This window comes from Lucilia sericata, unplaced genomic scaffold (assembly GCF_015586225.1).
Source record: "Lucilia sericata isolate MDLA Ls3-8-SP2 unplaced genomic scaffold, ASM1558622v1 Contig000383F_arrow, whole genome shotgun sequence".
Classification (NCBI taxonomy): Eukaryota; Metazoa; Arthropoda; class Insecta; order Diptera; family Calliphoridae; genus Lucilia; species Lucilia sericata.
Window position 1 is genome coordinate 252,725 of NW_023994402.1, and position 22,553 is coordinate 275,277.

At 33.5% G+C, this 22,553-nt stretch overlaps 2 protein-coding genes across 2 annotated transcripts; one reads left to right on the forward strand and one right to left on the reverse strand.

The window, feature by feature from the left end:
- The first annotated feature begins 3,995 nt into the window (after positions 1-3,995).
- LOC119604342 (protein dimmed) lies at positions 3,996-22,526 on the forward strand. Its single transcript, XM_037956914.1, has 4 exons — positions 3,996-4,182; positions 21,160-21,445; positions 21,566-21,811; positions 21,899-22,526. Exons 2-4 carry the CDS (start codon positions 21,194-21,196, stop codon positions 22,523-22,525), a joined length of 1,125 nt encoding a protein of 374 aa, XP_037812842.1. The 5' UTR covers positions 3,996-4,182; positions 21,160-21,193; the 3' UTR covers position 22,526.
- On the reverse strand, positions 9,434-10,243 carry LOC119604345 (lectin subunit alpha-like). Its single transcript, XM_037956919.1, has 3 exons — positions 10,071-10,243; positions 9,889-10,000; positions 9,434-9,824 (listed from the first exon to the last, which is right to left on the reverse strand). The coding sequence occupies exons 1-3, from the start codon at positions 10,200-10,202 to the stop codon at positions 9,559-9,561; spliced, it is 510 nt and encodes a 169-aa protein (XP_037812847.1). The 5' UTR covers positions 10,203-10,243; the 3' UTR covers positions 9,434-9,558.
- Positions 22,527-22,553: the final 27 nt, after the last annotated feature.

The window sequence follows — 22,553 nt, forward strand, 5'->3', positions numbered from 1 at the left end:
TGTCAAACCTCCGAAGACTGAAGTCTGCTTTTTTCACAACAAACATAAAATTTTCTAAGCATGTTGAATTCTGCTCCTGGCAAGAAGATACCAGTGACCGACGAAGCTAAGCTGTAATCTTTAACCGAAAATTAAAATATAGGTACCACATAAGAAATATGTAGGTGCTGAGCGTAATGAAGTAGAGTATATGCACCAAATGGAGTCTTAGTAACTGGCTTTATAAAAGTCATGATTTCATCAATTCTAAATTATTCTTCAATAATCCAATGGACTTCTTTAGACAAAAGTGTAATATGAAACCACTAAAAATATATTATAGGGCATGCCATTAATGTCTTCAGTATACATTGAAGTGGCCGATCGCAAACCAGAGACAAAATTTGTTAGAAACTTTGAGGCACTGATATCACTCTAAAAAGTCATGATCATGTTGAATATTCGAGGAAACAGACGTAGGAATCCTTAGCTATACTGAAGGGTCTAAACAGTTTTATGGAAGTTTACATTGAAAACCCTAAAACCTACAGTTTTTCTAATCACAACATTAGCTTCCACATAAGCGTCCATTAAATAACGGATTATGAAATTAGATTGGAGTGCCTGAAGGTAATTAGGTCGATATCAGTTGGAACGAATAAATCTAAGATCGTATCATATGAATACCAGGCCACAGGGAAAGAAACAGGGAAGGAAACAGGTTAAGGTCCTCCCGAGGCTTTAATGTAATAATTATAAACATTTGCGAGAGAATCCTAATATAGAGCGTGCGGAGAGGACTGCAACACTTAAGTTTCCATTGCATTATATCGAAATTAGTTATAGGCGAGACCATCGAATAGGAATTTTGAGCTGATAAACATGTTTGCTAAGTATCTCTACAAAAGTCGACTCAACTAAGTCTTAGATAAACTAAAACTCCTGTCAATCATCGGTCTTTAATTCTTCTATATTGAATTATAATACAGTCCCTTTAGGAACAAAACTTTATCGCCCACAATTGATTTACATACTATCTAATTTTTATATAACTGGGCATAAGTTTTGATTTCGTAGCGAGGGTACTTTCTTTCAGTAATTTCTTTATGTACATATATTTGGTACTTATTAGGTTGAAGAAAATCTATGTTAAGTGATTTTCGGATATGAACTTTTTACAAGTGTTATGACTTATTATGGGCTGATCTTGCCGATGCCAAAAAATTAGGATTATGATTTGTATAAAACCATATTTCTGTTGAGTTTTACTACGACATCGATATTTTAATGAATTATATTCGTTTGAGTGTTTTTTGAAACAATGTTGATGACCTTATATGGGAGCTACGACCAATAAGGGGCCAATTAGATAACATTTTAGCTGAATGATTTACCTATACGCAGAACATGCTCATGTTGAATTTTATCCGGATATAATCATTTAATAATGCATGTGCATGTGGTATTAAGGGATTTTTAGAAGTGAACATTATATGGAAGTTATGACCAATTATGGACCGATCCGGAAAAAATCCGTATATTTATTTATATATGCACAAAACCTATTCAAATTTAATTTTATTCCTATAACTTTGATTATCAATAAAATTGTGCATTTAAGTAATTTTCGGAAATGATCCTTTTAAGGGAGTTGTGACCAATAATGGACCGATGCGGGAAAAATTTCGTATAATGAATTATATATATACAAAACATATTCACTTTTATTTATTGAAATATGAGCGTTTAAGAGATTTTGTAAGTGGACCTTATATGGGAACTATGACCAATTACGGGCCTATCCGGAAAAAAATCGTACAGTGATTGATACATATACAAAACATATTCGTGCCAAATTTTATCATATTAGTGCCGAACTTTATCAATGAAATATGCGCGTTTAGTGACTTTCTGAAGTGGACCTTATGTGATAACTATGACCAATTGTGGACTGATTCGGAAAAAATTCCGCTTAATGATTTATATATGTATATACAAAACATATTCATGTTTAAGTGATTTTCGTAAATGGACCAATTATGAACCGATTCGGAAAAAAATTTCGTTATATAGTTTATACATACACAAAACATATTCCTGTTCATTATTAATGAAATATGCGAATTTAAGTGATTTTCGGAAGTAGTTCTTATATGGGAGCTATGACCAATGGTGGACCGATAAAAATCTACGCTGGTAGTATGATATTATATTTATACAATTTTGAGTACACAATTTTGAGTTGATACCGATATATTTGAGAAAGTTATTAAATATAAATACATTTCCGTATATATGTATCTATAGGGGCTATAGGAAATTTTGGTTTGAATGTTATAATTTTGAATATAATTGATCCCTGGGCCAAAAAGAATAATTAACTTTTGTATTTTCTGAAAAACTACTTAAAAATTAGGAAAAAAAAACGTAATTTTTTTGGAGGGAGTCTGAAATTTTTACTCATAACTTTTAAAGTTGTAAACCGTTTTTGCTGATTTTCAATAGCTTAGGACAACAATACTTTCGGTTTAGTTTGATTGGTAGATTTCTTTTGCTTAGTTTTAACGTGAGCGTGAGCGACTCAGAATTTGATAAGGACCCGTAATAAACATATATACTTTGCTGTGTGAGATGATGATGGTGGTGGAGGGTATAAAGATACCTTGTTTTGACGCGGCTATTGTATCTAAAATATGGCCAAAAAACTATTCTTTTTACTTTAGGAAGAAGAAATGCTGATGTCAGATTCGGATTCATCTCAATCCATAAATGATTATAACTGTAACACAGCTAGGAGTTAGTTATCAAATTCTTCGTTTATGAATCTTTTAAGCCTTAAAATTTAAAAAATAAGTTATAAAATTTATGTTATAACATAACTATTTTGGGAATATCTAAATCTAAATTCCCCCTTATGAACTCCTAACTATGAAATTATCTACATTGAAAATTGAAATTGAAACACACAGACTAATATACATATGTTTGTATGTTAATATTTAAGGATACAAGGATGTAATGTTTTGTAATGCAACATCATTATGACAATAACAGTGATTATGATTTGTGATTATAAGACATCATACGAGTATGTATATGTAGTAGTTTTTAATCTAAATATAAACAAAAACGCAATTGCAGACAAAACAGCGAAAAAAATGGAAGAAAATAGAAAAGGAAAAAAATTGAACAATGTGCAACTATCAATTGGGTTCATCATCATAATTTTATAAAACACCCCCCTTCTTTTGTGTGTGTGTGTTTTTTTTTATTATGGAACAACTTTGTCATTTGTTTTCATGTGGGTGCTTTTCCAAGTGATAAGAAAATTTTACCATCACTCAAAGCACTTATCATACTCAAAGCACTACACTCAATTATTTGAGCCTTATTGAGTTTAACTCAAACAAAGTAGTCAACACTTACACATAAACTCCTTTAAACAGTTCTAACAAGTTTATCGCATGCGCCGTTACCGTTTGAAGGTCTTCCTTCACACGCACAAATGTGGGTAGATAGACCAACCCATTTTAATTGTAGTTCTAGTGTGTCGTCTTGTGTTACGGTAACTTTGAACTGCGTGAGCCGAACAACAGCAGCAACAACAACAGCCTACTAATATAGACGACTTGTTGCTGACAAGACGAGACTGTTCTTTTCGGTATTTTCCACAGTTCGTCAAATGTTGTTCGTGAATTTGTGCGCTATGCGTGTGTTCGTCACTTGTTGCTTGTTGCCGGCCTACTACAACTGATTTTGGTAAATTATTATGCTGGCATTCCTGTATCATTCCACAAGTGGCATCATACGTTTCCGGTTACGTTGGCATCCGCTTAGTTGAATTTATACGTTGGCGGAAGTTGGTTGATTGTTTAACGGTCGGTTTTCTTATTTGAAACCAAACTATAAAATTTGTGTTAAAAATTCTCAAAGAAATTGTATTTGTGAAAATAAATTTGTTAATAAAAAGTTTAAACAAATTAATTGAGAAAAAACAGCCAATAAAAAAGTGTTATTTGTTCTCAAAATAAAATTTAATATTATATAAAAAAATAATTTATTCACTAAATTAAAAAAAATTTATATTATTTTTTTCAAATTTAATTGAATTTAAAAAAAATTAAAGCAAAATGTTCAACTTTACTGTTTAATAAAGAGAAATTGTTAATATTGTTTAAGATAATTATTTAAATATAAAAAAAGGTAAGTTTAGTTCTTGTTATTAATTTATTTATATTACAATTTATTGGAAAAATTCAAAAACTGAAGACTACTTTTCTGCGCTGAACTCGAATCTACACTTGAACAAAATTTCAACGGACAATATCTCAGCAACCACAAAAGTTTTTCAAACATTTAAAAAAAGTATATTTAGGGGTCAAATTTTGACTAGTTGTGACATATATTCTTGTAAAATAAAGTTGAAATGTAATAAAAAATTCAGTTTTTGTATATTGAATGCTTGTATTAAGCTTTATGTTAAGATATCTCGAAGAAAGAAGCAAATATAATGGAGGTTAAAGTCGACATATTGGGCTTCCAGATGCTTTAACAGGTTTTACAAACAAAGAAGTCTTCGCGCTATTAAAACGTCTCAAATATGCCCTAAAACCGAGGTTTTACAACTTTAAGACTCGATATCTCGAAAACCTTATGTGCTTGAGATTTGGCCAGATTCAAATTCAGCTCAGATCCATCCTTTCGAAAGTCGGTGTAATTTATCGACTTTAGGACTCGATATCTCGAAAACCTGATTTGCTTGAGATGTGACCATATTTGAATCCAGCTCAGATCCATCCTTTAGAAAGCCTTTGTAATTAATCAACTGCAGTATAAAACTAGAAATTAAGCAGAATTAACGAAATCTACTTTTGAAGGCAAATCAATTGATAAAAACCGGGAATTCTGTATTTCAGTAAATTATCCGATAACTAAACAAATTACTCTGTTAACACATAGCAACGAAATGAAGGTTTGGAAAAACTTTCAAAAACAATCTAACTCGATTTCAAGTATTTTTAGGTGTTGAAACTGAATCTGATATCGGTTTCTTGGAATATAAAGATAATATAAATATATTTACGTTTAAGGGTTAATTAAGTTATTTTTTTGATGTCATTATAAATATGGAACTCTTATAAATATTTTTTTTCAAATTTCATATAAATTGGCTGAATAATATTTCAATAAAGTTTCCCAAATTTTGATAATTTGTCTTTGAATTTTACAGTTTATCGGTTAACATTATTCGATTTTATCAAATCTTCAGATATAGTATATTTCTTATTATCTGAAATATTATATTCTGAAAATGTTTTATATAAAATGCTCAACAGCCATGAATTTAAGGCTAATTTTCAAAAATATGAACATATGTATATACATACATACATATATCTACGAAATTGTCAAAATACAAATCGTAAATACCGCTGATCTGTGAGAGATATCATTCTAATTTTAAACGGGTTTACTCCTTTATTAATTATCAATGGATTACATGGAGATTTTCTAAGAATGTTTTGAAAAGTTCAAAATTGGAGTTATGAAACTGCCATCTGAAGGGTTCCCCATTTATGACTATATATCCCAAAATATATAATGATGATAAGACCTCATATTTAATAATATAAAAATTAAAATAATTTTTGTCGACTTTATAATTCCTGATATTATACTATAACTGTTACGAAGAAATCTTCTCCCCTAAATCAGAATTTATCTGGGTTAGTAAGGTTTCTAGAGCTCGATTTCTCTATTTCATATGATTCTGTTTCTCTTCAAAATACAATACATATAAATAAATCAATTCACTTCCTTAATCATATGACGTTTTCTGCTTATAGTGGGAAACGAAAGTTTATTCATAAATTTCAGATAACATTGACCGTCGCCCGATGTAAAATTATTTGTAACAGAATACGAAGTTTATTTATGTAGAACTTTTGGCACAACCGATTTTTTTACATATGAGATTTATATATTTATTTATTTGTCCATTACATTACAATTACAAATTGTATTCTAACCAAATTTAGCGAGCAGGTTGACGATGACCGTACGACCATTGTAGCAGGTCAGAGTCTCTGGTGGGAATCGAACCCGCAACTTCAAGATTGACAGGCTAGCACACTACCAACCAGCATACCAGGGCACTCTTTATAGCCATATATGTTCCTTATAAATATATACAAAGTATTTCTACTATCACAAAGTAAATAACGTTTTATCAAAAAAAAAAAAATTTTTTTGGAATACATTTTTCCGTTTCAAGAATTTCGGGTTTTGAAACGGTATTAAGGCTTGGCTCTATATACATATGTCCAAAATTTCGTTCCGATATCTTTATCTGTTCACATTTTACATATAATATATTAAAGTTTAATCCCAAAGTCATTATGCTTAACTTGTATAAAAACTATAAACTTAATCACCAGAAAGTTTCCAAACTTATACTCCTTTTAATATTCTTAATGCTTTTTTATGAAATGGAAAATTGTGTTTGGTAAGTCTAATTTTATTCCATCGGATCTAAAATTAACTAGTGAAAAGTTTTAACACAATCGGATAATGAAAATTCGTGAAAGAATTCGATAAATTATCGCAGAATTTGTTAAAATTAACCATTTTTTCCGTTTTAACCAAAATTTTTACATTTAAGAAATAGTTTTTACGGCCCTTTTTATATGTATGTTGCAACTTTAGATGTGTCTAACGTTTTATGGGAACAAGATAACTGTTGAGAAGTTTATTAGAAAACTAGGATATTTGTAAAAAATTTTATGACCCTTCATATGCCCGCCACATTTGAAAAACTGAAAAATGATCTTGAAAATTTAAGAATAAAAAAAATAAACCTAAATATCTCTTAAAGCAAAAAAGATAATCAACTTAAGCAAATTTTCTGTAGATCTTCTCAAGGAGTAGTTATATTTTAAATTTCAGCTCATTCAGATCATAAATGTTTTTTTTTTTTTTTTAATTTAATACCCGAGGTGATCTACTTTGAGGGGCTACCCACTGGCCCCCGTTCCTTCCACGATCATCTACAACTGTCACTCAAAAACACCTCAACTCCAAACATGTAAAATTTCATTGCAATATATCCAATAGTTCCAGAAATATTGAATAATTTTCAATAATAAAAGTTTCTAAACCCCTGTGTATAATTACTGGTTTTCGAGCTATTGTGCATTATCTTTCTATTGGACTGATATTTTCAAATTTTAATATAGATTGCACGGATATTGAATTTATCATACTTTTTACGTTATTCATTATATGTTAATATATGCTTATACATTGTTATGTATATGCTTCATCTCGGGATCTCTCTATGGGCTATAGGGCAATGTCTGTCTATCCATAATTTCAGATAGTTCAAAGGTGTAACAGATATTAATATCGCAGGCCGACAAATATTTAACCCAGAGAGTACTTTTCTGAATCCGAATCTGAGCTCTGATTTTCTTCATCTGAAAGTCCATTCTGATAACTTTAAAATGAAGACAATATCTTCTTATTTCTTCGAGATATCTTCAAATTTACAATTTTTTTCCTATGAAAATACTTTTTAAGTTGTTTAAAAATCTGCTGTAGTTGCTAAGATAACATCCATTGAATCTGAGGGACGGACAGATATCGTTAAGTCGACTCAGTCGGCTGGAACATCTTCAGATTGGTGTGTATTCAATATTTTTGTTCGTTATAAACAATATTCACAAAGCATAATACCTCCCGCATTATAGTATTGTTGGGTATAAATACCATGAATATACCGAAAACCATGAGTTAGTTTTCAAGTTTTAGGTTAAGATATCTTGAAGAAGAAAGAAGAAATGTCAGATGTTAAGCCTTTTTTTTAAAGTTGACAGAATGAACTTTCAGATGGCATACAATATTTAATAAATAAAGTTGTCTTGGCGCTAATATACATATAAAATCCTCCAATAAATGAAATGGATCGGAAAGTGAAATTCGAAGAAGCTGTGTCTCGTGTCCTTATCGAAATTACGGTGACATTTACGACTTGGTTTAATGGGATAAGTTGTACTTTTCACACCTATGTCTTTATTAGTTAACGTGAATTTCTAAATTCTAAATTTTATTAAGAACCGAAATATTGATATACATATAAGATATTGTTACATGACTGCTTTAAATTAATTTTTTTTATTTATATGGAAGCTATGAGAAACCATGAACCGATTTCCTTGCGCAAGAAATTATATCTAAAAGGGGGAGAAGGGGACCTTATATGGGGGCGTAGGGTGAATAATGGATCGATCCACATGGAATTTGGTAGAGAAATTTTGGCTTGAAAAAAACTTATCTGTGTCGAATTTCATCGCTCTACTGTTATTTTTAAGCCAGTAATGAGCGTTAAAGTAATTTTCTGAAGGGGACCTTATATAGGGGGTAGGATAATTTATGGACCGATCCTCATAAAATTTGGTAGAGATTTTGGAACAGTTATGCCCGTTAAAGCTGTTCTTGTATATGGACTATCCGAAAACCGGACCGATTTTGCCTATTTTCAATATTCATGCAAAATTTCAACTATCTAGCTTGTCCCTTGTGGTTCCTATCGTGATTTCAACAGACAGACAGACGGACCGACGGACGGACAGACAGACGGACAGACGGACGGTCTTAGAATTTAATAAGGACCCATAATATATATACCTTTTTTGGTCTATGACAAATATTTCAATGTGTTACAAACGAAATGACAAAAACAATCATCTTTTTTTATGGGGGGATAAAAAAATTAAACAGAATTTTAAGTTATCAATAATTTTTGAAACCCCAAATCAAATTTAGCTTAAATCAAAGGAATTTAAGCCATAGATCTTACCTTATGATAATTGAAATGATTTCGGAGAATTTGAAATTAAAAATTCATAATTTATGAATAATTTTCAGTTGTTACTCTCTCTACACATGTGTTTGATATAATCAAATTTGGTTTTTTATAAAGCTTTTGCTTTCGATTTTTTGTTATCAGTTTATAACCGCGTCACCATTGTGACCATGGACGACAGAGAATAATACCATATTTGATAATAGATAGTTAATATAAATAATTTTTTCTAATTGAATCTACAGGATATGGACCCCCTTAACATTCATAAAAATAGTTCGGAATAAATTAATAAACATATATGTATATTTGTTAATGATCATCTTAATGTCGATCGAAACTTATAGACGATACAATTTTTCTCTCAAACATGTTTAGTTCACGTCATATTTTCGTATCAATACTAACCAGAACCATCTGCAACTGATCGTATAATATTAAAAGTTCAATATATTATAAAAACATTACAATTTGTCACTTCTTAATTTTAAAACAATCAGGTTTTTCTGTATAAAATTTCAAATCGAATTTAATATACACGCGATATATTAATGTATTATTTAATACATCTGCGCCGCTTAAATGCACTTGTTTTTGTTTAAACAATAATTTTGTTTATTATTAAATTTCAATTCGAGGTAAACAATCAATGTCATTGACCATATTTATTGTTCATAAGAAATTTTAATAATTAATTAAACTTTAAATAGCTATATTCACAAACTCCCCCAGCATTTGTACAACGAAGTGGTTTCCTCACATATGTAACCGTATTTTAAATGATACTGACCATCAGCCCAACGAAAATCTTTCGATATGGACCAGGTATGCACACAAGGCTGTTCGCCACCCAAGTTATTAGGTTCACCCTCTTGCCAGTGGGCAAATTGAAACGTCTTGCCATTTGAAGCCCAAACAAATTTACGCATAGAATTTTCAGCCGTAGAGGCAGAACCACCTATCCATAAATCTAGACCACGGCCTAAAAACAAATATATAAGTATAGTTTCAGATCCCAAAAAAGAGCAGATTGTATAACAACTTACCATAACGATTTTTCATTAATTTCACAAAATCATTATTTTTCTCTACCGAGTCTAAAGTTACCAATGATAAATTGCGTTTGGCACATTCATGCAAAGATTCCAACCAGGTGTACTATATATTTTTGGAAAATAAGAGTCATTTAAATTGATAAAATTAAAAATAAAACAATAAACCGGTCTACCTCATGTCTGTCTTCAATAAAATATTTTTTGCCTTCTTCCGTATTGGCCCATTCGGCGACACTTTTTACATACGTTGACCAAGATATCAGTATCAATACTATACAGAGGAAAATATTTTGCCAATGTTTCATGGTCAAGAACTCAACTTAAACTAATTGAAATGAGTGTAAAAAAGCTTTCGTATTATTTTGTATTATTCATTATAGCTGAAGTTTAGCCAGAAGCGTAGATGAGTAATTTTTTTCAAGATGCATTTAAGATGTAAGATTTTTTATTGTCTTAGCACAAGAACCACTACACAATATGTGTAATACTGGTTTTAGTATTAACATCAGCATGAAATGAAAACCTGTAGGATTATTTTACTTATATTATCAAAAAGTTGGGTGGTATATTGATTTTACCATTCCCTTTGCAACACACCGAAAAGGGACCTTATAAAATTGTAAGACGATCTAGCTATATCCGCCCTTCTATAATGGGTGATGGGTCCAAAAGGAAAGGTACTTGGCATGTATATAAAACTTTTCTCAAACATTCCTTCTGACAAAGCTTTGTTGAGTTTTGAAAATGGACAATATCAGCTAAATTTTGAAGCTTACGAACGCTTAAAACTATAGGGTCTAAACGATCCTTATGGAATGAATATTTGAACAAATATTTTCTATACATGTTATGGGTTAAATGTGTAGCAAAATCTATAGAGTTTGATAGATTGATGCATTTTTTTTAATGGATGTTGTAGTAATTTTCTAAGGGGTACTTTATATGGGGAAAGTTTCCAGTTATAAACCGATTTCTACAAAAATCAGTAGTACAATTTCGGCGTTTTGTAGAGATACTAATATATTTAACATACTTATGAGTTCTCAAATACTTTGAGATTATTCTGAGTATAAAAGGCTATTAAAAAGATTGAACCGATTTTTATCAGTTACATTAGCCATGTAATAATAGTACAAAATTCCATAAAAATTGTGCTATTTATAAAGTTTGATTTAAAGATTGATATATGTATATGGACTTAGAAATAGATTCTGAGCAATTTGGTATACATACAATAATTTGGATTTACAACTTATAATTTTGCGTAACAAACCTTAACACAAACACATAATACAATCCTTAGGAGAGTATAGGATTAAGAAATTGTCATGACAAGTACACTCGCAAAAATTACATGAAATACATAAAAATATAAATATCTAATTAAGAGCTTTTTGTCAAGATTTATAACTTAACATAACTTGGGTTTTAAACGGAAAGTATTCCAAAGGGAAGATTAATTAATGTCGAATTGCTTTACGTGAACACCTGTCGTGTTGGCCTATTTCACGGTGGTCTTTTTCAACCACTGGCTGAGCTTTTGCAACGACTCGCCACCGCCCCATTGTGCTTCTTACACTCAGGTGGCAATTTATGTACGTGAAATTTACGGTCCAGTATACATTCACTTTGCTCGAGTGCTAGAACTATCAACTCTTACCATAGTAGTCCCGTTGAGGAATGACAGCAGTCAACGTCTCAACCAATTTCACCAACATTTCAAGCGTCACTTCTTCTGTGATTCTGACATATCCACAGATACAACTCAGGATCCATCTCGTCCATCAGATACAAGTATCCGAATGATACATCTCACTCCATCACATAACCAATCTTTGCATTATCAGCTCAATACCGCTCCTTGAAACTAGGAGCTGTAACAGAAACTTATCCCGAAAATTTATACTTCACTGTGTATCAATCTTTTAACCAAATACCCCCTTTCCGCGAATTTGGATTTAAACCACAGCTGACCAGTCCTGCGGGCAACTGGCCACCGTAGCACCAGATTATGTGGTGCTCTGCTTAGGCCCCATGTCAAATCATCCAAGGACTAGCCAAGAAGAGAAATGTCAACACCAGTTTATATTCCCTGCAGACTAAAAGTACTGGTAGCACCTTTTTAACCCGGGATTGCAATACACCAAGTCTTTCATCCAAGAAACATGCCCCGGAGGGGAAGGAAGAGTAATGTAGAATACACTACTTTTAAGTAGTGGAAATTGTGACATTCAAGATAACGTCTTTGTCAACCGACTCATCCACCAGCACAAATAAGCCGTCATCGAAGATATGGATAAACAGTCATCGTTGTTGGTTGACGTGAATGGTGATTATACCGAATACGAATCCACCTCTTCAACCCCCCTTAGCAGCACTTGTTCAGGACGGCGATTACATTTCTTGAAGGTCATTAGACGTCAGCTACCTATATTGATATATTGATTTATTCATTTAGTGTGTAACACTTCGAAATACAAAAATATATACATTTATTTTGGGGTCGTCATTAAATGAAGACAATCTAGCCATATCCGTCTGTCTCTTTGTTGAAAGCACGATAGAATCCGAACGGAAATAGTTAGAGGGTTAAAATGTTTCACAAATATTCCCTATAGATAGGAATCAGTTCATAATTGACACCCTCAGAAAATTACTTTAACACTTATTGCGAGTACTGTGATGAAATTCGATAAAAACAAGTTTTGTATGAACCAAAATCAATCTATAAAGATCGGTCTATAATTGACCTCACCCTCCATATAAAGCCCTCTTCAAAAAATTACTTTAACGCTAATTATAAGCTTACAAATCTAAGTACAGTTATGAAATTCTACATGGAGATGGGTCGGTAACTGACTCTTCACCCCATATAAGGTCAGCTTCAGGAAAAGATTTTTCTTATTTAAAATACGAGAACTCCTCATCGACATAAACAAGTTTTATATACAACAAAATCTATATACATCTGACCCTTATTCCTTAAAAATACGATGAAAATTGAAAACAAATAAGTTTTATACGAACCGAAATTTATCTACCAAATATTATAATGATCGCTAAATTGATCCTTACCACCATTTTTAAAAATTATTATTTTGTTGATTCGACAGAGATCGGTCCATAATTGACTTAGGCACCATTCCAAATATCATCCTTATGTTTATTAGATATACCATATATACATATAAGATCCGGCATAGCCGAATGTCTCATACTCTTACTTTTTAGTCATAAGTTTATTAGACATACCATATATATAAGATTCGGCATAGCCGATTGACTCATACTCTTACTTTTTAGTCATAAGTTGGTAGATCTCCAAAAGCTCTTCGGTTTAGGGGTTTCTAACGGTATTTCTACGATGGATCTAGGCCTTTGGGGTATCTCGTTGAGATACTCGACCCCGTCTGATGCAATAACAAAAAGATGATCCTTCGTTCACATATCTTTTCGTAACATTGGAACCAGCCAGCGCCATTACATTTGAGATATCATATCTTGCCTTCTTCAGACAAAAATTTCGCTATTGAATTCCGTGCTGGTCTGGAATGCTACTTCGGACTTGCTTTCTAATTTTTTCACATATCTTTTCGTAACCTTGGAACCAGCCAGCGCCATTACATTTGAGATCTCATATCTTGCCTTCTTTAGACTAAAATTTCGCTACTGAATTCTGTGCTGGTCTGGAATGCTACTTCGGACTTGCTTTCTAATTTTTTACCATATCGACGCCTCCAAACTAAAACATTCTATGCCGCAAAAGTAAGTTTCGGATCATCGACATGATGAGTCATGACGTACTCATATATTACTCATACGCCTCCATATAAGTTTACAGATTTGAACAGTATTGTATTGAAATTTGCCTAAATATGGTTTTAACTTTGTTTTAACAAAAACATCACTTTTGTTACACTATTTTGAATATTTGACCATAAATTTGTTTAAGTGTATTTAAGCATTACTAATAGAGGATTCATCGTTCTTACTTAGCTTCTTTAAACCTGGAGATGTTATTTTTGACCATTGAATGGCTATTCTTTATTCATATTTCGTCACGCACATTTGTGTGTTTTGAAAAGAGGTCAATAAACTTGTTGCAGCCAAAAGATGCAACAACTGATTAAATCCACATTTTGTTGGCATTTAACTTGTTGCTGCAAATATGTATTTTCAGTAAAAAAAAAAACAACTTTAAAACACTCATACATACCGATGAATTAAGGATGTCGTTCCTATTGCACTCACACACCAAGTCCACACTTTTATTGAAATGTCACACATTGAAAGTGTATTTTAATATTTTCCAGTAGTTTTGCAAGGAGTTGTATGTATCATTTTGGATCAATTCTAAGATACAGTGAGAAAGTCAATTGTCAAGTTAGAGTCCCGAAGAAATCTAGGAAGAAGTTATTTTAACTAATATTAATAGAAAGTAGTCATTTAAAATGCCCAAGGTAACCCATTACTGAATCAATTGTTCATTTGCAGTTAAACTGAAGAATGATGATTATGACTTCTTTGTAAGACAAGCCCAAGTTAGCACCCCGAACAGCCGGATATTTATTTTGTATATAAAAGTGCGTGGGTTTATATGTATGTATGTGTGCATTATTCAAGTTGTAAACAATAGCACTACAACCACAAACTATTACTTAACAACAACACATTAACAACAATAACAATTTCCCTTTTTTATTTCTTTTATTATTTAAGTTTTGCTCTTTTCATCGCTATATTTTTTTCATTTTCATCATGTTTTAACAATAAAATGACCTGCAGGGGTTGTATTCAATCCAAGAAGCACTTACATTGACATATCGTTAGCTCAAATGAAAACTGTCCTAAATAAACAAAAACAAAATCTTGGTATACACTTATAAAACCACTATCCCTTCTTAAGGTGGAAGTACACAACACGCGTCGTACGCGGCAATGCGTCATAGACTTCTGTCAGAAGAAGTTGAAATAGCGTATTTTCATTTAACAAATTATACACTGTAGTTTGTAACGCGTCTGCCACGAATAGTTCAGCAACTATCAACTTTTGGCGCGTCAACAGCTGATCAGGGTTGTATTTCGTTTTGTGTAGAATAAAATTAAAATGAAATGAATTTACAACTGAGACAAGCACGCCTAGATGTGGTCAATGAACTGAGTCCCTTTTAGGTGGTACGGTCTTTGAGAAGTCACAAGCACGCCTAGATGTGGTCAATGAACTGAGTCCCTTTTATGTGGTAAGGTCTTTGAGAAGTCACACAACTATCTGCCTTAAGCGTTAATCATGCCAATTTTACAGTTCGATAAAGGAACGCTACAAAATTGGTAAATATCATATTGCCTTTCCTTACCAGTTCATCATAGTTTCCATTGTCAAAGCTATTCCCGTGTCTCTTCACTCATTAAAGTGTTTTTATTAAATCATGTATAGACATCCTGCAGTTTTGATGTGGAATAGTCACTGACCTGCGCACTTTGACTATAAGTTATTGACTTAATTTGTTCTAAGTTTGATCACTGATATTTCAGTTTAAATAAAACTATAATCATCTTTGAGTCTTAATGAAATTTTAAGTCAAAATTCTTCAAAGGAAATGCCCTCGATTGGAATGTTAGGCCCATCTTTTCGGCACTATTCGATAGCAATATTGACAATGTAGGTTTTATAATACCTTCCCTAAAATAGGGTCAGATTTTCACATATGTCACTCAGTTTAAAGGTGAGCACCATCTTCTTGATATTCTGAAAATCTTTGTGATAAAGTTTATACCATTTTAGGTATATTGATCCAATATAAATCCATTACAATGGATCTCACAAATTTGAAAATATACTTAGACCTTTTAAAAATCTCTGGTGTAGGAAATCATATAGAAGGTCATGCCTTTTCTCCTGTTAAATAAGTAAACTATTGTTAAGGGCCTTTCACCTATTAACCGACGACATGTAGTTGTTGTTGTAAACTGTGACTCTCACAATAGTTTCTTTTTAAACACAATATTTTCCTTTATACATATTTTCTTTAGCGTTTAACCGTTTCTAAGGATTTCTTTACTTTTAAATACACTTGAGTTTTTTTTTTTTTGCATTGAATGAATCGTGATTGTGTGAAGAAGCTGGAAATGTATAACCAAGAAATAAGGTTATAAGGTTACAATCATTACAAAACTCATTGTGAACTCATGAACAACATTTTGCCACAGACTACAAACAATGTGGCACCAAAAGAGATGTCCGTCGTCAGGCATTCGTTCAACATTAAATGTTTTGCCACTGGTCGGGGATAATTTTAATAGAAATATTTATAATGTTCGGGTTATGAGCAATTTTTCAATAGTTTAAAATGTACTAAAACTGTTACTACATATTGTTTTATAATGATGTCGGACAAATAGAAAAGGCAGAATATTAAAAGAGTGTATATTTCATTTGATATAACATAATATTTGACTTCCTTATAACACTCGCCTATTGAAAACCACTAAAGTGATCGTAAAATAAGTCCTGGTACTCGAAATGATTGAAGTCAAAATGAGAAATATAATTCTGAACAATTTAAAGAGGTCAAATTTCTTTATAACATTTAACTATTTCAAATGTCTGCCCAAGAACTATTACCACTCGCCAACAACAATTTCAATTCTACACGGCTATAGTAGTTACAACTGTTTAAATAACATTTTTATTAACAAAATGTTTTCTTTTAAGAAACATTTTTTTTAAAGAAAATTAAAAAACAAAATGTCCATAACATTTAAAGATCAAAAACATTAGTATGACTCCTTTTGGAAAAAGTAATAGTTTTACCTCCCACACAGACTCATTTTATCATCATTAAAGTCATCATCATGTGTTGCCATCTGAATGGCGCCAAATGCATCATCATAATTATCACACCTACAAACATATGAACATTGCCCTGCAGTTGTGGTGTATACTGTGGTCTTTTTACACAGTGCTCGGCCAAATAGTTTGCCAAGAGTCTTCCCAAGGTTTCGGATCTCCGCAGTTACAAAGGCTCCTTTAAGCCTCCTTTCAGTCAGCCCCATCCCAATTTTGAAGATGACAGCTTTAAATGCAAAATAAGCTTTATCATTTATCTTAGCAAGACTGGTCTAGTAGATATCTATTATAGGAAGAATTCCTCTTTTCTGTGAAGAAAGAATTTCAAATATTTGCTCATTATCCAATTTGCTGTCCCATGCTTTTATGTAGACAGGAGACTTTGAGAGCACCAGAAAATCACTCTTCTTGATCTGTCCTAGCTTGGTACTGTCTCAGGGAGAAGGGTTCTTTATTGTGCCAGCACATTAGTCACATGCCAACGTCATCAACATCACACCCATGAACTCATGCTCTCTATTGTTTGTTTGCTCTTAGAAGAGATTACGTGTTCTACTATCCCAGTGTCTTCTCTTGGCAACTTTAGCTTAAAATGGCGTCTCTTTTTTTTAATATCTAGCTTCTTTGTCCTCATTCTTGGGACTTTTGAGACGCTCTTAACTTCAAAGTTGAATGCATTCTGGTTTAAGATTCCTTTAAGTGAGGCATGGATTGGCTTCAGCTGTACATTAGACGTGGAACTCCTATTCTTCATAGCATTGTTTTCATTCTTCAGTTTCTCCAGGAGGGATACTTTCATCAAGTTCTTCATGGTACCAGCATATCAGTGACATGCCTAATCAACATCACGCCCATGCTGAACTCGCAGCTGACGCTCTCTATTGATTGTTTGCCCTTAGAAGAGATTACGTGGTCCACTAATCCAGTGTCTTCTCTTGGCAACTTTGACTTAAGATACGGCTCTTTTCCGCTTTCTAGCTTCTTCGTCCCCGCTCTTCGGGGTTTTTGAGACACTCTTAACTTCGAGGTTGAATGCATTGTCAACATTGCCCGCATGATTCTGGTTTAAGATTCCATTGAGTGATGCATGGCTTGGCCTCGACTATACATTAGACGTGGATGTCCAACTTTTCATAGCTTTGTTCTCCAGAAAGTGCTGTTTTGGTTTTAGGAAGTTTAGCTATGTTGTCACTCATAGCTCTCGCTCCCAAGACAATTGGATCTTCGCTCCGGAACGACCCGATTTCCAATCGGCCAAAGTAGCTTAGAGTTCCCTCTAATGCATCCTTTTCTTAACGTCGGCACATGACCCGTGGGCCGCCGGTATTAATACATATTTATAACTAAATATTTGGTAAAAATGTCTTAGTGATACCTAAATACATTGACTACTTGTAAAACTGTTGGGTTTTACAAGTATTACCCATGTAAATGTAAGAATATATTAATTCGCATGTGTGTCTATTACAAAATGTTACTGAAAGAAAAGAACAATTGCAAAAGGTTTCACAATACAAAAAGCTACTTGTTGGCTCACGCTGTTAAATACATAAGAAATGCATCTTAACTGACTTTATTCCTATCCAAGCACCTGTGGCTTTTAAACGTATTTAGGAAAGGAAGTTATTACAATGACACATACTTTAAAAAAAATGCAGTACTATAGAAGATTAAAGTTAGCGTACAAAATTTTGGCTTTTCCACGCAACTGGTGTGAATTTATTTTGTGCTGTCTATAGAAGGAACATATTAATATATCGTCGTTTAGTTGGCTTCATATTTGTCTATTCGCTGCCAGGTCCTTAGGTTCAGCAACCTAAGGACCTTAGGTTCAGCAACTTCTTTCAATATGAATCTTCTAGAGCATGATTACATTTCTCTCCTGGAGGGGTTCGAAGGACATGACCGATCCCTTAATTTTTTTTTTGCGAATGTCATTTATCTCTGCTTTTTCCCAAACTAGTTCGTTAAGTATTGTAGGAAAAAAGTTGGGAAAGGGAGGAATGTTTGTGAACATTTGATTTGAGATTGTCGGTATTGGGTGATTCATTCATATTGTTCCTCATTTCCTCAATCTCTAGAAAGAGGCCTATAATTGAATGAATAAGAATAGCTGATATTGCTGACATCACCAAAATAGTAGATAGTTTTGGAAGTTTGGCATAAAAGGTCATATCTGAAAATAAGAACTCGTTTGATGTGTTCCCCTACAAGAAATCGTATAGTGCGATCTCTGAGAAATCTCGAAATAAGTAGGTTTAGGTTAAGAAGGGTTATACACCATAAAAACATGGCATATCCACATCCTTAAGGTCCATTGTGAATCCTTTCAAGGAGTGAGGATTCAAAAACAGAGAAACAAAAGAAAACATACTACAAGTAAAACCAGAGAAGAAGGTAAAATGATAGATATAATTAACAAGTCAGTAACCCAAAGAATAAAGAGATAAGAGAGAAAATCTTCGTCCCCCTATAAAGCCCAGTCGAAGAAGTGACTAATGCCCTTGACAAAACCTAATAAACTGCGAGGATAAAGACCCGCAATATCCCCAATTTCGTCGTGAAACCTATTTCCTAGCCATTTCAACCTGAGACTCTGTATCCTAGGACAGTGGCAAATGATATGCTCGATCGACTCCCATCCTCGCATAACCTACAATAGTACTGTGTATTGCTGTCTCTCTTACTGACAAATGCCCTAACTGAGCAGTGACACGTTAGCTTTCCTATCAGAATTCTTAAACTGCGTCTATCCAGTCCTATAAGTATTTTAGTAGCTCCTATATCAAGTTTTGGCCATAGGGCAAAATGCAATCCAATCTACTATTCCAGGACTGGTTTATGATTTCAGGGATTCTTTCGAATATCAGCCTGTAATAGTGACAAATGGGTGGTTTTCTGTCATCTAGATTCATCAAGGTTCGAACCTAGTCCTCCGCAACCTCAATTACAGTGCCCCGGCACCCAACACAATCTAATGACAAACAGTCTCATAATGTCCCTAAGGGCATTTCTACAATCTACAACCACTACATTCGTCAGGGAGTTTGAACTACACTACATTCGTCAGGGAGTCTGAACGACCGTTTTATGTTGATATCAGCGATATAGACACCGGCATTTCTCGAGGGGAATTACCCTGATCAAGTAGACCTACTTCGTACAGAATGTTTGTATGGTCGTCACGCGAAGGTTTGGCTAACGAAGACTCGTAGAGTCTTTGCTTGAAAGACACTACAGTCAGGAAGTCTGAAGGACCGTTTTATGTTGATATAAGCGATATAGACACCGGCACCCGTGCCGGTATCCATCTTGGACCCGTCAGTGAAAACTGCACACCCACCAAACAGTCTATCGGATGCAAGCCAATTATGTTGATATAAGCGATATAGACACCGGCACCCGTGCCGGTATCCATCTTGGACCCGTCAGTGAAAACTGCACACCCACCAAACAGTCTATCGGATACAAGCCAATCATCCCTAGTTGGAAATTCTATCAGAGGTGTTTTCCGCTACAAAATGTTCTATGGATGAGAAATAATTAAATCAAGAGGAATTATTACCGACACCAAATGCAATTTATTTTGATTTATCAATCGTCTTGGCAATATCTAGAATCACAACTTAACATTTGCCAAAATGGTGAATGCAATGATACCATTTCCTCGAAAGGAAGACCAGCAGTAGAGAGACATTTTTACGAAAGCCATACTGGTGATCGTTAAGTAAATTGCTGATCTCTAAATATTTGACAAGATGGAAGTTAACCATGCTTTCCCTAACTTTTGAAAAGTGCAGAACAAATTTGCTATTGAGCTATAATTTTCAGGGTTATTCGACACTCCCTTATTAGGAATTGACGTTACATTAGCAGTCTTTCAGCGTTCATGAAACGGTGTGACACCCACAGTTACAACACCACCATCCTCTCTTGCGACTCTGACCAAATATTGAAATTCTTAATCTATTCTATCGTACGCTAGACTGCGTAGTGTAGATCTTATCACGTCAATAATGTCAAACTATTCAGGTCTCTGAATCCCCCGAATCAACTTTGAATCGTTTAATAATCATATATAGAGTCTTTTTTGATCTTCCAACCGCATGAAATTTAATTACAAAATTTGTAAACCATCATATTTCGAACACCTCAGTGATCTATTTATGATTGATTGTTGTTTGTTATTGTTTTTCAAATAATTAACCTGTTAATCATAATTTTTGAAATGCGAAACTTCAATGGAATAGACAGAGGTTTCATCACCAAAATGTTTGATTTTCGGAAGCTCGATCGTCCAATTAAAATTTTAATACCAGAACCATTGACTTAAAAATAAACTAAAATTCTTAAATTTGAACACATTATTAAGAGAGTTTCTTCAAATTTTAAATTAACATTTTTATCTATTTCAGAACAACCCGCCTATAAAAAGAAATAAAACATAAAATGAATCATGAATTAATGTGTAAATTAAATATGCACGATAGTCAAGTGATCGAATTAATGGGTACTCATGATTTCACTCAACTGCAACAACAACAACAACAGACCCAACAGCAACAACAACAAATGCTCAATTACGCCATGACAGAAACACAAAATCTACCAACCGCCCAACAACATGCAACAGAAAACAATAATCAGGATAACAATAGAACATCAAGACCAATAAGAAGAACTAGTCGTAGGACACCTCAGGTAAGATGATTAATAAGAATTTTAAGCTAATATGTTCGATAGTATTTAGAACTTTTCAATGTTAATTTTATAATTTTTCCAATCTCTTGAAAATTTCTCTTATTTTCGATATCTGTATAGTTAAGCAATAATTATGATATGGAAATGACAGATTCAAGTTCGCAAAGCGATGACACTAGTGGTGGAGGAGGAAGTAGTAACGGTGGCAGTGGTGCCCGTCCATCAAGTCGTGGTCGCAACTCATCGGGGACCAGTCAAAGTCGTCGACGAAAAGGTGCTCTCAATGCAAAAGAGCGCAATTTAAGACGTTTAGAGTCCAATGAAAGGGAACGCATGAGAATGCATAGTTTAAATGATGCATTTCAGGTGAGTAGATTAAAATCTTTAGCGTAAAAGGGGAAAACTTTGGAAATGAAGGAAAATTTTCAAATATTTGTTTTTAATTCATTTTAGTCCCTGCGCGAAGTGATACCTCATGTGGAAATGGAACGTAGACTATCGAAAATCGAAACACTAACTCTGGCCAAAAACTATATTATTAATTTGACTCACATAATATTAGCGAAACGCAATGAAGAATCCGCCCTCGAATTTAATGGCGTTCTAATGAATGGCAGCAATGATTCCACAGCCCCTAACAATATAGTGGGCGAGGGAGAAACCAATACGGTGCTGGGCCTTAATGCCGGTATAGGCAGCGGAGGCGTGGTGGCAAATGGCAACGTTTTAGTGGGTTTACCAGCATGCTATGACGATGCTCTAACAGCAAATGGTGGCAATTCCTATAATTGTACCCTTCTGGCCGAACATCAACAAAATCCCCAAACACAATCGCTGACAACAGCAACTACTACCATACAAATACAACAAAATCAGCCAATTAATCATATGCATCATCAGTCGTCACACCATGTCATGATATCGAATCATAGTCAAATATTAATGCCACAACAACAGCAACAGCCAAATCCACAGCAACAGCAGCAACCACTGCAACAGACAGCAATTATAATGAATGGCTACGGCGACTCAACTGGTGATAATAACAATTTCGATGAACCATTTCGGGAATTTTTATAAATATGCCAACTAACCAAAGGATTTTGAG